Source organism: Poecilia latipinna, unplaced genomic scaffold (assembly GCF_001443285.1).
Source record: "Poecilia latipinna isolate Pla-1442-1.1 unplaced genomic scaffold, P_latipinna-1.0 Scaffold380, whole genome shotgun sequence".
Taxonomy (NCBI): Eukaryota; Metazoa; Chordata; class Actinopteri; order Cyprinodontiformes; family Poeciliidae; genus Poecilia; species Poecilia latipinna.
In genome coordinates this window covers 7,026-21,602 of record NW_015112996.1, presented here as the reverse complement: position 1 = coordinate 21,602, position 14,577 = coordinate 7,026, and the positions used below count along the sequence as shown (strand labels likewise).

At 36.3% G+C, this 14,577-nt stretch overlaps 1 protein-coding gene across 3 annotated transcripts; it reads left to right on the top strand.

The window, feature by feature from the left end:
* Positions 1–1,432: 1,432 nt before the first annotated feature.
* Positions 1,433–11,655, top strand: grxcr2 (glutaredoxin and cysteine rich domain containing 2). Of its 3 annotated transcripts, none has more exons than XM_015036773.1 (5): positions 1,433–1,575; positions 1,844–1,909; positions 2,304–2,487; positions 6,031–6,140; positions 8,509–10,623. In XM_015036773.1, the coding sequence occupies exons 2-5, from the start codon at positions 1,853–1,855 to the stop codon at positions 9,043–9,045; spliced, it is 888 nt and encodes a 295-aa protein (XP_014892259.1). In that variant the 5' UTR covers positions 1,433–1,575; positions 1,844–1,852; the 3' UTR covers positions 9,046–10,623. The 3 variants fall into 3 exon arrangements, with proteins under 3 accessions (XP_014892259.1, XP_014892258.1, XP_014892260.1); XM_015036774.1 differs by lacking the exon at positions 1,433–1,575 and having other exon boundaries at positions 1,594–1,909; positions 8,509–8,736; positions 10,536–11,655; XM_015036772.1 differs by lacking the exon at positions 1,433–1,575 and having other exon boundaries at positions 1,589–1,909.
* Positions 11,656–14,577: the final 2,922 nt, after the last annotated feature.

Here is a 14,577-nt window from a genome sequence, read left to right as displayed (position 1 = left end):
TTTTGGCTCTTATTTATGCTCTCATACCAAATGATACATAAGAATGAATCCATCTATTTTACCTTCTTCAATATCTAAGGCTGTACATTGCATATAATGTGCCCTTTATTACACTGCCATGGATCAGCAGACCACATGAACTGAACTGAGGCCTCATTAATTGTAGGTAACACATGTGTCTTTATTATAGTGACAAGTAAAAATGTCTCACTAGAAAAAGAGACTTCATAACCCTAGCTAAAGACTAGGAGACTAAAATAAGTCTCCTTGAAAAATTTATCGTTTCCAGGTTTATTATTGGAGCCTTAATGTAGCCAACAGATTTAATTACATCTACTCTGGTTTTATATTTTGACTCCAGTCAATTTCTTGATTTTTTTTAGAATATGCCTTGGTATTCCAATTTTGTACATTGTTTTTGGTATTTTCTACATTGCTGAATCTTTCTCAAGTGTCCTGCATTTACTGAAGAAAAAGGAATGGCATAAACCTTGCAAGGGCTCTAGTAAGGTATAAATTATGGCAATAAAAGTCAAAATTCTTGCAAAGCAGCTAAGATGAAAATTGTTGAAACATAAATTTTAATATTGTTTATTCTAAATTTGATTTCAGTTGTTTTAACATTTGTCAGAGAATCTCATGAATGATCTTCATAGTCCTTATATTATGGGAATTGACTTGATATTAAACATACCCAATGTCAATTTTGGGTGTATGTAAATAAATATTTGAAGTGGAAAAATCACAGGACCTTATAAGAAAATAATGCTTTTTATTGGTCAACAATGAATAACGGATCTAGTGACATAAAATTTACTGCAAATGTCAGTCACAAACCAAGTAATCTACACATACAGGGGAAAAACACTGAGTTCATAAATTAATGCATAAAAAAGTTGACTACACAGAAATAAATCATACTTTGCAGGTTCATGGTGAAATTATGTTGCTTCTATTTCCAAATTATGGACCAAATGGGAGTAGCAGAGGTTTAGAAATACAAATATAACCAATACTGTAAGTATGTATTGAAACAACATGGTGGCAAAGGTCTAGACATAGCTTGTTGTCTTAATTCATCATGATTTTTTAAATCAATCTGTTTCTCAGAATACCTCAATAATGAAAAACCTTTTTACAGACCACCATAGGACTAAAATGAGAAATACTCATTCTAACATGGTGTGTATTTATTTTTTGTACATGCAAAACCTGAACAAGAAAAATCTCACAAGACTGATATTTTAATTTAGTGGCATCTGGGTCTTGAAAGACAGACATGTTTTCTTTAATTCAAATGTTTCATATAAAACAGCAGCTAGTACTAATGCACTTGGCTCTGATCCAGTGACAGTGCTGCAAGTACTTAACTCCCACACACACATGCACAAATTCACAGACTTTCTCACTATTTCTCTTTCTTACACCGATAAGACCACAGAACTAGATACACAGGTCCTAGATACTTTCTATTTTAGTGATCATAATTATTTGATGGTGGAGCTTCTAGTTTCTCAACCACCCCTTTGTACACACGATCTAGCTGTGAATAATTTAGCATGAGGAGCTAAAAAGGTAGGTCCCTTAAAACAGCAGGTACACTCAAACTCTGGGGGCAGGACACAGAGCCTTTTTCATCCCAACTTTACATCCACCCACTCCTTACACACGGCTTTTCAGCCGGACTCTCTTCTACCAAGCTGGAAATCAGTCCAATATTTTAATCCATCACTCCACACAGTCACCTCAGCCCAAGGCAACATCGAGTCAAACTAGTGCCAAACATTCTGCTCAAGAAGGGTTTCGTAGATGGACTGACGCTTTCTCTGCACCTCATCCTCAGTCATCTGCCATGGAGGAATTTCAAAGGAAGCTGAACCAGCGCTATGAAGGCACCAAGCCCAGAAAGGCAAGTTATTTATGGAAATACTTTCTTCCAGGTTTATAGGTTTGAAGTGCTGAATCTGTCAGAGTAAAAAAATAAGCTCAACTGATTGTTATTTTTTCAGAAAAATTATCTAACATCTAAAATATCTGAAAAAATACTTGATATTATAACTAAGAATTAATTTCTGTTTGTATCTGATTTTGACAAAAAAGCTAATTGGAACAGAGGAATGAAGCTCAGCCTCGTGTGCATGCCCAGACCCCCACTCCTCCTTCAGAGACCAAACAGCTTTTTTTTTCACTTGCCTATCTTCTTCTATTTTAAGGCTGCCTCTTGCTAATGCTGCATCTTTTTAATGTCAGAAAGCTGCTGAGCAGAGGAGCATAATCACACCTTTTACTCCCTGAAACTGTAGGTGAGGTTCAAGCTGGCGTCATCCTACAGTGGTCGGGTGCTGAAACACGTGTATGAGGACGGACAGGAGCTGGAAAGTCCAGAGGAAAAATACCCTCACAGCTTTATCCACCGTAAAATCCCACCCAGCCACCTTGAGATGGAGCAGTTTTGCAGCTTTGAGGAGACTAATAGGGACGAACAAGGTGGGTTTTATAACTATTTTAGTCTGCTTGTAAACCACAGATATACTATTTAGTCAAAAATGTTTATGTTGATATGGGAGCACATGCAATACTTGCAGTTTGATTTTCATTTATTGATCTTTTGGATTATGAACATTCACATTATATTTGACCTATAAAAAAAATATTCACTCCCCACTTGTTCAACTGCTTAACATAAGCAGTGATTTATTAAATTAAATGGCTGCTCTTCGATGTATTTAGACATCTAGATATGGTAAAGGAAATTTTCTAAAGTTCACACTGAACTGGATGGAAAAGAAACGGGATTTAAGTGACTTTGAAGTGCTGAATCTATGAACAACTATGAACATGGCATAGTTGTTGACTCACTGTTCTGATCTGCTGGGATTTTTACACAAAACCCTCTGTTGGATTTATAAAGCTTGTTCTAAAAAATAGAAAATGTTCAGTGAGCTGTTGTGTAGATCAAAACGGATGTCAGGGGGCGTCGCAGTGGTTAGAGTGGACGCTCCGTCTACAGAGGCTGCAGACCGATGCGCCCGTCTCAAGTGGGAGTCCCGTCCTTGGTACCTTTACTACACGTCTTTCTTCCCTTCTCTCAGCCTCTTCCCTGTCAGATTATTGCTGACTAAAGGCCACAACTGCCAAACAACATTCTTTAAAAGCAAAAAAATAAATAGATAAAATGCATGCCAGAGGATATTTGACATGCTGGTTCAAGATGACATGAAGGAACAGTAGTTAAAATTACCACAGGGAAGGAAAGACCACTTATGGGATAAAACCTTTCAGTGAAGAACAGGAAACTGAGGCTACATAGCAACACGGCCTAATTGGAAACAGACTGAAAAGAGTTACATCATGTATCTATCCTACATTGTGCCAATACAGACATTTGGAAGTATCTCACAGGCCAAAGATTATTTTTGTGCAGGCCACATTTGGCGTGCAGGCTTGGGTTTGACGCATACAGTTTTAGAGCAATATGAACATTATGTTTGCACCAGAATTTGCCAGCTGAGTTGTGTTCATCTACACTTTGCCAGTTCAAGAATATTTCCATGTATCTGTCATCAAATTGTGTAGAGTCCAGTTAAAATGTATTCAGACCAATTTAAATTCAATTGCATGGTCTAATTAAATCCAGTTGTAATAAAAAAAAACAACAAAAAAAGTCAGATTCAGTTGAGCTTAAAATACTAATTATTATTGCCTCATAATGATACTTTTAACTATGCCAATAAACCAACTAGTCTCAATCAATCGAAGATCCATCAGACTCGTAATGCATCAAAAGTGATTAGAAGGATCAGTGATTGATATTTTTATTGTGCAATCTCAATAAGATAAATAGAAATCAATAAAAGAAAAGAAAATAAGTATAAAAACACAGCATCTGCATTAAATGTTTGACTAATTTACAGTCATATTTATAGGTATTAAAGAGGTGTTAAGGAGTTTTAAAAATGGTTTTGGACTTTTAAATGATTAAAATAAGATGTGAGGAGGATGGAAGACAAATTACATTTGATCAAAACAAAACGGGGATCTAACTCACAGTTCCACTTATATGAACAGAGTTATTCTTTGACCAGACTTGGAATTATCAGTGGAGAAAGAGAGTAGGCTTATTCAGAAGTAAACTTTGAAATAATGTATCTATCTTCTCCATATATATATATTTATGCTGGCATAAATTGCTGACATTGCACCAATCTCACATTCTGAGCAAGCATCCCATAAATCATTTGGGAAGCTAAATGCTCCTAGCTCTCTGGTCAAAAGACTTTGGGCAGTAATTTTACATTTTCTATGTTTTGCTTAATCTGCACATTAACTGCAGCAAAACTTAAGACCTAATAAATTAATTTTTACTTCCGTTGGAAATAAAAATGAATTAAAATGAGTCAATGGCAATAGTTAATCAAATTCGCTGAGTCGCAAACCATGACAGTCAATGAGAGTGTGCTAAACAAACTGTCATCACTTAGGAGAATTATGTTTTACTGAAGGGACATGAGAGAGAGAGAGACTCTGCTCCCTTGCAGCTCCGCATAGACAATACATGGAGGATTGATTTCACAATGAAAAAAATGATAATCTGTCTGTTTTAACCCGACTCTCATGTTTCTAACACTAAAACTATGTGATCAACGTAACACAGATGTGTTTTAATATGTCAGATTTTGATAGAATAATTTTGTTCAGTGATTCAATTTGAAAAGTGAAAATATTTGCACTTTAATGCGGACATGTCAGCCTAATTCAAAGTATCTCCATGTATTGTACACTTAAAACTTGGATTTTGAATGAATTACTGCGTCATTGCAGAGTGACATTGAGGTGATCATCCTGAGGTACTGCAGAGGTGTTAAGGAAGCTTAGTTGAGAGTTGTTTTAATAGCCTCCTTCAACTTGTCTGCATTATTGGGTCTGGTGTCTCTAATCTTCCTCTTGAGAACACCCAATAGATTTTCTGTGGGTTTTGGTCAGATGAGTTTGCTAGCCAATCAAGCACAGTGCAAGTATTGATACTTTTTACAGTTTGGGAAGGTGCCAAGTCTGCCTGGAAAAGAAAATCAGTCTGTGGAATCCTGGCTGATGGTTGGACTTTTACTCTCAACCTCAGCAACTTAAATTCTGCGCTTCTCTTCTTTCTTAATGTGGGATCTTCATTTCCAAATGAAATGCAAAATGTGCTTTTATCTAAAAAGAGCACTTTGGATCTTGTATTAATAAACTTTTCTGAAAAACTGAATGCATTAGTTATTCCCTTGAACAAACATGTGGAGCTGATTGCACCATGTCATTAAATCTGCAGGCTTCCCTCTTACACAGGAATGCATATGGCGAAAGTCAAAAGGAAAGATGACCTTTAGCCTTTGGCTTAGATGGGCCAAGTCACAACTGTACTTAAGTACAGTAACGAAGTACCTGTACTTCGTTACTTCCCATCACTGCCAAATGTATAGCAATATCAGATAATCAGACAAGCTCTGAGCTTGTAAAATATTGTAAAGTATAAAAAACATGATATAGTTACAGGTAAATCACCTTCAAATTGGTTTGAATGAGCCAATGAAGAAAATCTAAAAATAAGAGAAATATGACTTCTCCAATATATTTGTCAGTTTATTTTTGCTTTACATGTAAATTATACTAACAGTCAAGATAGGCTCCTTACATTTAAATAGGAAACACACACAAAAGGTGATCATAAGAACAGAGCAGCAAACTGAGAATTGAATAATTACTTTCTGATTTGCAATTGTTGATCTTCATGTTCCCTATTACTTTATTCCAAACCAGAATGCCACACACAGTTTATTAAATACAGCTTCATCTACTTAAATGAACAAGATGGTCGTAAAATACTCCATTAGTTGAGTTGAGGCTGATAAAATTAAATCAGATATTTTTAAAGCCTAAATAGCAAGAGGCAAATTAGGATTTGTGAGAGGGATACTGTATTTTTTAAACTTCTGATGCAAGTTGTCAAGCTATGCTAAGACTTCCCTTTGTTTTGTTTGCTTCACTCAGGTTTCTATCCAACAACAGGACTCATTGCCCAAAGAATAAATGTATACAGAGGGCTGAGAAACTACAAGCCTGCAGGTGGTCAGACTGTGGAAACGGAGGGTGACAGCAAGGTAATAAAGCTTGCTGTTTGGGATGAGAAAATGGAAGATACATTTCTTATTTGCCTGAATGTCTAAGGTTTTAAGCACTTTCTTGATTTATTTTCCTTTCAGGAATTTGTTACTGCAGATTTACCTTTGGTTGGAACTTACAAAAGTTTCTTAAGTGGTTTTAGGCATTTTAATCAACGTCCAATGAAATCAGATTTAGTTGCGCTAGAAAATCAACAAACCAACAAAGTAGAAGAATTGTGACATGAAACATTTTTAGAAGGTGTTATATTGATAAAAAAAATATGTATGAAGATGATAATAGACAAAGAGCTGGGACGAATCGGAAAAAAATCGAATATTTGTAAAAATCTGACTCTTGTACAGTGCTATAAAACAAAAAACTTCTAACACACCTTCAACTTTTACTATATTACAATGACACACCTCATTTTATTGGGATTTTGTGTGTTATATGAACATAAAGTGGTGCTTCCATCAGCTTTGTAAATATAGAGACTGACACTTTTGCCCAGTATTCTCTGTAAAATAGGAGTGAGAGCATCTGTGACCATCAGTTTTGGCAATGGTCACACCAAACACATTCTTCAATAGATTTAGAACTGAGCTTTGTCTGGTCCACTCCAACACATCGATATCCTTTGAACTATTTCATTGTACAGCTATAGATGAATAGAGGCAACATTATTCATATATTTGGCAGATGTACCAGTTTCACCAACATGATTCTTTGGACTGTAAGTAATATTAAAAGAGGGTTTTCTTTCTCTTTCGTTCATTTTTTATTTCTATTTTTCAATCGGACCAGTTTTACAATGAGGGAAGCAGCTTCATTAGTGCATCAGTCCGAAACAGAGGTCAGCCACAGCGCATTGCCTGCTGGATTCATGTCACTTTCATTGTTTCATCTTCCAAACACACAGATACACACAGATACACACAGAGTCCAACTGACCACATCAGAACTGATCTCAAATTGGAAGGCAGAACTCTTACATTACGTTATTAGTTTAGAGCATTACTGAGCTGGCATGTAATGACTGCATGGCAATATTTTTTAAATGCTTTAGTTGTTGTTCCATAATGAGATTTAGAGAAGATAATGTAAGAACCTTAAATGATTTGTAATTACTGAGCCTTTGTTGACAAGCAGCCATAAAACCTTGCATGCAACACAGACGGTTCCCTCTTATCTCTGATTGCTCATTCCAAGTGACAACATAAGATGTGTGCAGCATATAGAATAAATAAACAATTTTAAAGAAGTAAGGATCCAGCATTGTTGTCAGTATTAAGGATCAAAGGTTTCCTCTAAAATCTAATTATACTGCAGTAAGGCTTTCTAATAGAGGATTACTTGCTTTTCGATTTACCAAAAGCCCCATTAGCACAGCTGCAGTAACAAAGCTTGTTTTGTTTTTGACAAGGGTGTGACTCTTCAGCCTTTTAGAACTTTTAATCCTCCTCTGACATAAAAAGTTCACAGTATTGATGCTAAATGCAATTTTTATTTTGAAAATCTAATCAAATTGTGTTTTATTGTATTGTCTGACATACACAATTGAAACCACATATAAACACAGCTGATAAAAAGACAGATGACACACAGCATTCATGTGTCACATTAAAGTTAAACTAAAATTAATGAGGCAAACTATAGAACAATATGCAGGTGCCGGAACGGCTCATGTTTATTTGTTCAAACAATTTTATGCATGTAAAATCAACTTAGAAATGTCTCGCCACCATATTGTTCAAGAAGGACTCAGTTTTTTTTTTTCCTCACTGATGAATCTTAGTGATCAACCATAGATAGCAAAATGGCAACAATGAGTCTATACAGACATGGGCTGAAAAGCTGCTCAGCAAGGAAGAAGCCGCTAGTCTGAATCTCCCATAAAATAGCCAAATGACGGTGTGTAAAAGCACTCCAGGACAAAAGTTTTAATTTTCAGAGGCACAAATGAGGTTTAATGAAACTAAAACTAATGTGTTGCATCGTAATTAACACTTATATTTTAAAGAAAAGGGAAATATGGCGGTGACAGGCTCCTGTGTGGATGCTGAAGAGTGGGCCTATGCACTTCACAAAACAGATGGCAGGAAGTTAGACGGCACAAATGGGTTTACCAAATGGACAATATGAACACACTAACAAATTAGTTTCAAATTGACCTGAACTTTTTAAAAATCAATAAAAACTTCTTCTTTTTTTTTCATTTTTCAAGTAGAACCAAATTTGTTAAACCTGACTGATTTACAAAAGGAAAGGTTTACTCTAATTTTATGTCAGAATTTTAGAAAAAAATACTTTTGTGTTTTTATGCAACTTTTGTAATTATCCAGTAACAAGTTGACATTTCTTCAGTCCTCAGTTTTGGACTTTGGCAAAATAATCATCTACACCAGCAATCTTCGCATAATAAGAGCACCACCGAGGAAGCCTGAAATGACGCGGCAGCACTCCGTCCCTCCACTGGACTTGGAGGGATGTCCAAAGGCCAGGGATAAGGAAAGTCGGAAGAGGGCTAAAGCTCTTAAGGCACAAGAGGATGTAGAAAAAGAGGAGAATGGGATTGAAAATAAAGATACCAAGGTAATGATGCATGGCCAAGTCATTCTCAATAGTGTGGTCAGGTTTTTATCACCACATTTTTTAGTCATTTTATTTTCAGTCTCACTTGTCCTCTCTCTTATCAAATTTCACTTTATTCTAGGTTTTCAGGAATCTTACTTTAAATGTTTACCTACAAAATGTCATCAAGTTTATCTGTCGATGTCACATTCTTACCTTATAACAAGAATATTAGTTGTATTCCACTTTTCCCTCTTTTATGCTGACCTTCTTGCTGCTATAACTGTTAACCAATTGTCCCACTGTTATCTGTCTACTGTGAACAGATAGTGATGAGTCCACAGTTTTCTTCTGCCCTTGCAGCATCTGCTTGCCACTTACAAGCCAGCAAGGAGACCCAACTTGCTATTACTTCCTCCCCCTCTTGGCTGATTACTGCTCTTTCCCCACCGTCTTGCTCCATCTTTTGCTCATTGCTTTTGTTATTGCCACATTTTTGCTGCATCTGAAAGAAAGTTCATGTTGTGCTTTATTTGTTTCATAGACACAAGATAATCTTTTATCATTTTCATGTTTGCCCAAGTTTGGAAGCTGTTAATAGTTAACAATTTATAAAGAGAAATGTTACATCATGTAATTAGAATAATTGTTGTCTGACATGTTATGTGACATGTTTGGATCGTCAAGAGATAATAACTCAAACATTAACCAAACAGAGGGCAGCGCCTGTGACTCAAGTGACCGAATGGCCCCTAAAATGACTTCAACCATAGTATTAATGTGGTTGTTATGACTACAACTTATAAGCCTGTTACTTACAACCCAAATTCAGAATTGTAAAAGTCAGACAGGAAGCATTTCTGCAAATGAGGCCACAATAATCCATCCATCTCCCACTTGGTTCTAGAATCATTTGTAAACAACAAACCAAGATCCTTGAACCCCTCCGCTTGAGGAAGATATTATTCCCCGACTCTCTGAGGTAGCAATCCACTCTTTCCCCAGTTGAGAACTATTGTCTCAGACTTTGCGCTCATAATATTTATGAGTAACATGCAGGTTAAAAGTATGGAGATTGAAAAGGATGTTCAAGCATGACTTGTGTTATAAATTTTCACAGATGATGCCACTTATCCCAGCAAGTTTTGAATGCATTTCATTGAATTTATTGTGCTGAATAACAATAGCGGAGAGTATTTTATAACCTCTTTGTTCTGTCAATCTACATGGATACTTTTCATTTGTTCAATATTTACTGACAGTGTAGTTGTAAGTAAGAAAATTGCTATATACTTGTGCATTTTCCTAACACATACCTATTTAAGACAGACACTGATTAAAAATGTCTTTGGAAAAAATCTTAAGTCATTAAGTTTCCTTGAGTTTTCCTGAAGGTGGGTCACTCACACTGGGCAGCTGTATTAACATTTGTTAATTATGAACTGGCCTGGGGTTGGGATTAATCCATTTTGAAACAGCTGTAAAACAAACTGTACAATGTAAAACTATAACTGCGTCAGTTCATGGAATGGAGGACAGATGTAGATCATTGAAAAGCACTAAACCACAGACTGACTTCTAATAACTAAAAAGCAGGACCACCACACCAAGTTCTGTAATAAAAACAAATCATACGGCATTGCCCTGTCCTTGACCTTTCAAGAATCCCCCATCTTTTGCTTCTGCATTGTTTACCTGCTTCTTATTTTATTTCCCCATCCATCCAGCCTCTTCTAGCCCTTATTCACCCTTTGCTTTACCTCACAGTTTCTCTCTCCCACTTCCTATTTTCTCCCCTAAAGTGTTTGCTCTGTCTCCAGGAGGCCGACAGCTGCCAGCATTGTGGTGGTTCAGGCTGCGCTCCGTGCTCCCTGTGTCATGGCAGCAAGCTGTCCATGCTAGCGAACCGCTTCAATGAGTCCATCAGTGATCTGCGATGCCAAGCCTGCTACCCCGATGGTCTGGAGAGGTGCCAGTCCTGCTCCAGTAAATAGCACCATTTGGCCAGTACCCATGTCTGGCGATGAGAGTGCAGCGTGTGACCGATGCGCTATCGCCTTGTCAGAACTGCCTCAGCCGCAATACTGCTTTAATCCCAAAATGTTATAGGTGGGATGTTTCAGAGCTCTACAAGGAACCATAAGCCATGAGAAGACAAGGGAATATCTGTTCTGCAGACACAAAAATCACGAAATAACAATTACTGTGTGCAGTGAATGTTGCATGAGATAACACAAAAACATAATCCCTTTTGTTGCCGTCACTTTTTTGCATCTGTGTGCCTGTTCTCTGTAGAACCTGGTTCAACAACCTTGATATAATTTTAATTAATATGAAAAATGTTGAGGTTAAATGTTCTTTTTCCCAGTTTATTAATCAGAGAGAATGTAACCTTTATCATGTCAAAGTGATGTATTCTTCAAAGCTAATTACTGTTTATTTTTGTTAAACAGGAGAAAACACAACACTGAAAATAAGGACGTAGTGTGAAAAAGTGATAGTGTGAAAGAAAAATGTTTTCTAAATAAGGTATTTTAGATCAACTACTTTTAAAAAAGAACATTTTGTAGTTCATCAAGCTAACAGTACAAATGGTTCATGTTCTATGTTCAAAATGCTGTTTTTATACTATAATGGCACTATTTCATACATTAAGTCCAACATGCCCATTTGCTGCACATGCAATTTTCTTTTGCTCATGCAATTTAGCACTCCTTATTTGGAATCTTTCTTGATCACACCCTAAAACAAAAATCACATTGTCTGCACATTTTTTTATTAAAGTATATGAAGTGAATGTTGTATTATGTCAAGCAAAGCACTATTTTTAATGTACAGTCTAGCTAACAGATCACTAGGTTATTAGTAATTAATATCACTAGGGATTTCACAATGTACAATATATAAACAATTATGCACGGTCAATAAAAGAGAGAAATTACAGTTGATGTAGTGGTTGGTGAGTGATGGGCCCCAAATCTAACGCTGCATTCAATCCTCAAAACAACTTGAGGATTGAACTGTTCTGAACAAGAAATACTATGAGCCAGTTCAGGAGGATTCTGGATTGTTGCTATTTTATCAGGTTGAAGATGGAGTGGGTAGAAAATGGGGAAAAACTAATATGTCTTCTATGCTGTAACAATTCTGTCTTGGATTTGAACCTGTAGACAAACAGTTTAATATAAGTGAATTATTATATAAAGTATTGCTCCTGTACCAAACTCTGAGGATCTTTATTCATCCTGTACCTCTGCCTATCCTTATCAACATTCAATAAAGACTAATTATTGCTGGTAGTATTACCAGTAACACAAATCCTGCTCTGAGTAGGAGTCTGATAAAGCTTTCCACCCATGTTCAAAGTCCAGTAATACGTTCTTACGCATCAAACTTCAGCACGATAAAGACAATTTGCATTAAAGACACAAATCAATATTTGTCAGTCGTTACTGCTCAACTTTTTAGATGTTATTGGGATTCTAAAAATGGGAAATAATGTGGATGTTCTCTTCTGTTGGTGAGATCTTCTGGGGTGCATAGAGTAAGCAATGCACAAACCATTAGAAATGATTGAATCGGAGAGTCTTGCAGCTGTTTTCAACCTAATACTTTAGAAGCGAGGTTACTGTGACTCATTGGTGACAGAATAAGTGGGTCGAGGGCTGCATGGAGGAGCCTACCTGGAAGCAGTAGAAGCTTATCATTAATGTATGGTTTGCATGCACCTGTGTTACTCTGACATCAGAGAATTTGGAGGCAGATCATCCAAGGCTACAACCTAATTACACCTACACTGTTTTACAGCAAAGCTGATTTATTGAAATGCACCGTAATTGCAATGCATTTTGGCTCTACAACACACTAGATGCAACATCAATGAGTTTGCCCAGCAGCTTTAAATGTATACATTTTCAAATCAAACAGAAATACCTTGACTATGCTTAAGTCCCTTGTATATGCAGATTGGCGGTCACTGCACTGCACATAGTAAAGAGCTCTACACACCTCTAAACTGCACATAGGTGGACAAAAAAGTTTTTTTTTCTTTTAGGCTGCAGTTCAAATGCAATGTCAAAAAGAACAGAAGCAGAGTGAGGAGGAAAAAGGATGAGTAGCAGCTCATAGAGGTTACAACTTTCCAATGACTACAATTCCTGAAAGATACACGTAGGCCGTAATGCAAATTGTGCAAAATAACAAGGTCTGCTGAGCTTCATCTGCACAGGAAACCCTCACGCTGTTAATATCCTGATGAAAATGCTGATAGCCTTTCTCCATTTTTGCTCTCACACTGACAGTAGGTTTTACAAATTCAAAGAAGCTTTTCGATGTTCACGGATAGGGCGTTAATCTATTGCAAAATTAACACTGTTACAGCACAACTTCAATGCTCACAAATATTCAGCCATGTCCTCCAAATTGCTGACTGTTCAGTCTTTTAGTTCCCATGTGATATTACACAGCCTTTGAAGAAGATTTGCCACCTTGGTAACCAAATTCCTAAAACTGTGAGATTTAGGACAGAGAACATCAAATTTCCATCACTGGCAATCCTTCTGAATATTTTCTGAAGCATTTTAATATAATTAAGAGTTAGTTTTCTTACACACTTAAATTACAAATTGCCTAAAGATAATAATGGGATTACTGGCCAATAATTACAACCATGTGCTGTTAATTCATGGATTACTGCTTTTCAACTTTTGTCAGAGCTTAATATAAAACTTTAGAAATCTTTACTATTTTTTTAACATGCATGATACCTCTGTTATGCTCTAGCATCATGATCAAATTTGTATCATAGTGGATTATAAACAATAAGCAATAGGCTCAGATTTATTGTTGACCTTTATACATTTGATTTTCTCAAGGCCTCCTTTGAGCCTGAAATGTCAGTTTCTTTTTGTAATCTGTATTCAGCAGTGAGAGATGCATCATGGAGATAAAGAAAGTTTAATGATAATGCTCGATATGTAATTCTGGAATGTTTCTTTTTTTTATGACTAACATTGTATGAATATGCTAATAGCTTTTACTATAAATGGCACACAACCACAAATGCATCACTGCATAATTACATCTAATTACACCTTACCCATTCCTGCTAAAATTAGAGGCAGTCAATCATGTTTCTATTGTATTCTGGGAAACTTATGAGAAAAATATTTTATGTTCTTACTATGTTTTCATACCTCAATATCTGTGAGGGAGTTTTATGTTTTCTCTGTGGTGAATGTTAAGTTAACCTGCCAGGAGCCATCATAAACCGGAAAAAATACGATTTAAACATCAGTTGATGTTATTAATCACAGCGGACTTATTTTTTTAGCCAGAGGGTATTTTCTTTAAAGTTACACAAACAAGCCAGGGCTAAAATTTGTAAAATTCAGTATGTAAACAACATATGAACTGCACTGAGCTGAAATGAGCTTTTTTTTTTCCTTTTCTGCATCAAGATAAAAGATAATCAATCAAAACTAATAATAATAACCAAATAATAATTCAATGAACTCCTCAAGGCTTCCATGTCACAACCCTCACCTGACCAACCACCTGGAGGGTTTTTAAACCCATTATCCTCACATTACTTGTGGACCTTTCCTTGCACAGGTAATTTCCATTTTTACTTTTATTGTGTCACCAAACCCGCATTCTGATACAGAGATAGGAATATGGCCGAGGACATGTCTGGCCAAGAGCTCAAACACAAATCAAATTACAGCAGACCTTTGTTTTCTTTTCCTTTGACCTCTCTGCTCAGAAGTCTGCTGCCAATATGGACATTAAGGCTGCGCTTTTGAACTTTTTAACCACCATTCTCACTCTTTATTCCACTGGGCAACCAGTATGGTAGAGAAT

Coding starts and splice junctions, on each gene's coding strand:
- grxcr2 (XM_015036773.1), top strand. CDS start 1,853: ATGGAGGAATTTCAAAGGAAGCTGAACCAGCGCTATGAAGGCACCAAG. Junction 1,910..2,303: donor AAGGCACCAAGCCCAGAAAG/GCAAGTTATTTA, acceptor CTGAAACTGTAG/GTGAGGTTCAAGCTGGCGTC. Junction 2,488..6,030: donor GACTAATAGGGACGAACAAG/GTGGGTTTTATA, acceptor TGCTTCACTCAG/GTTTCTATCCAACAACAGGA.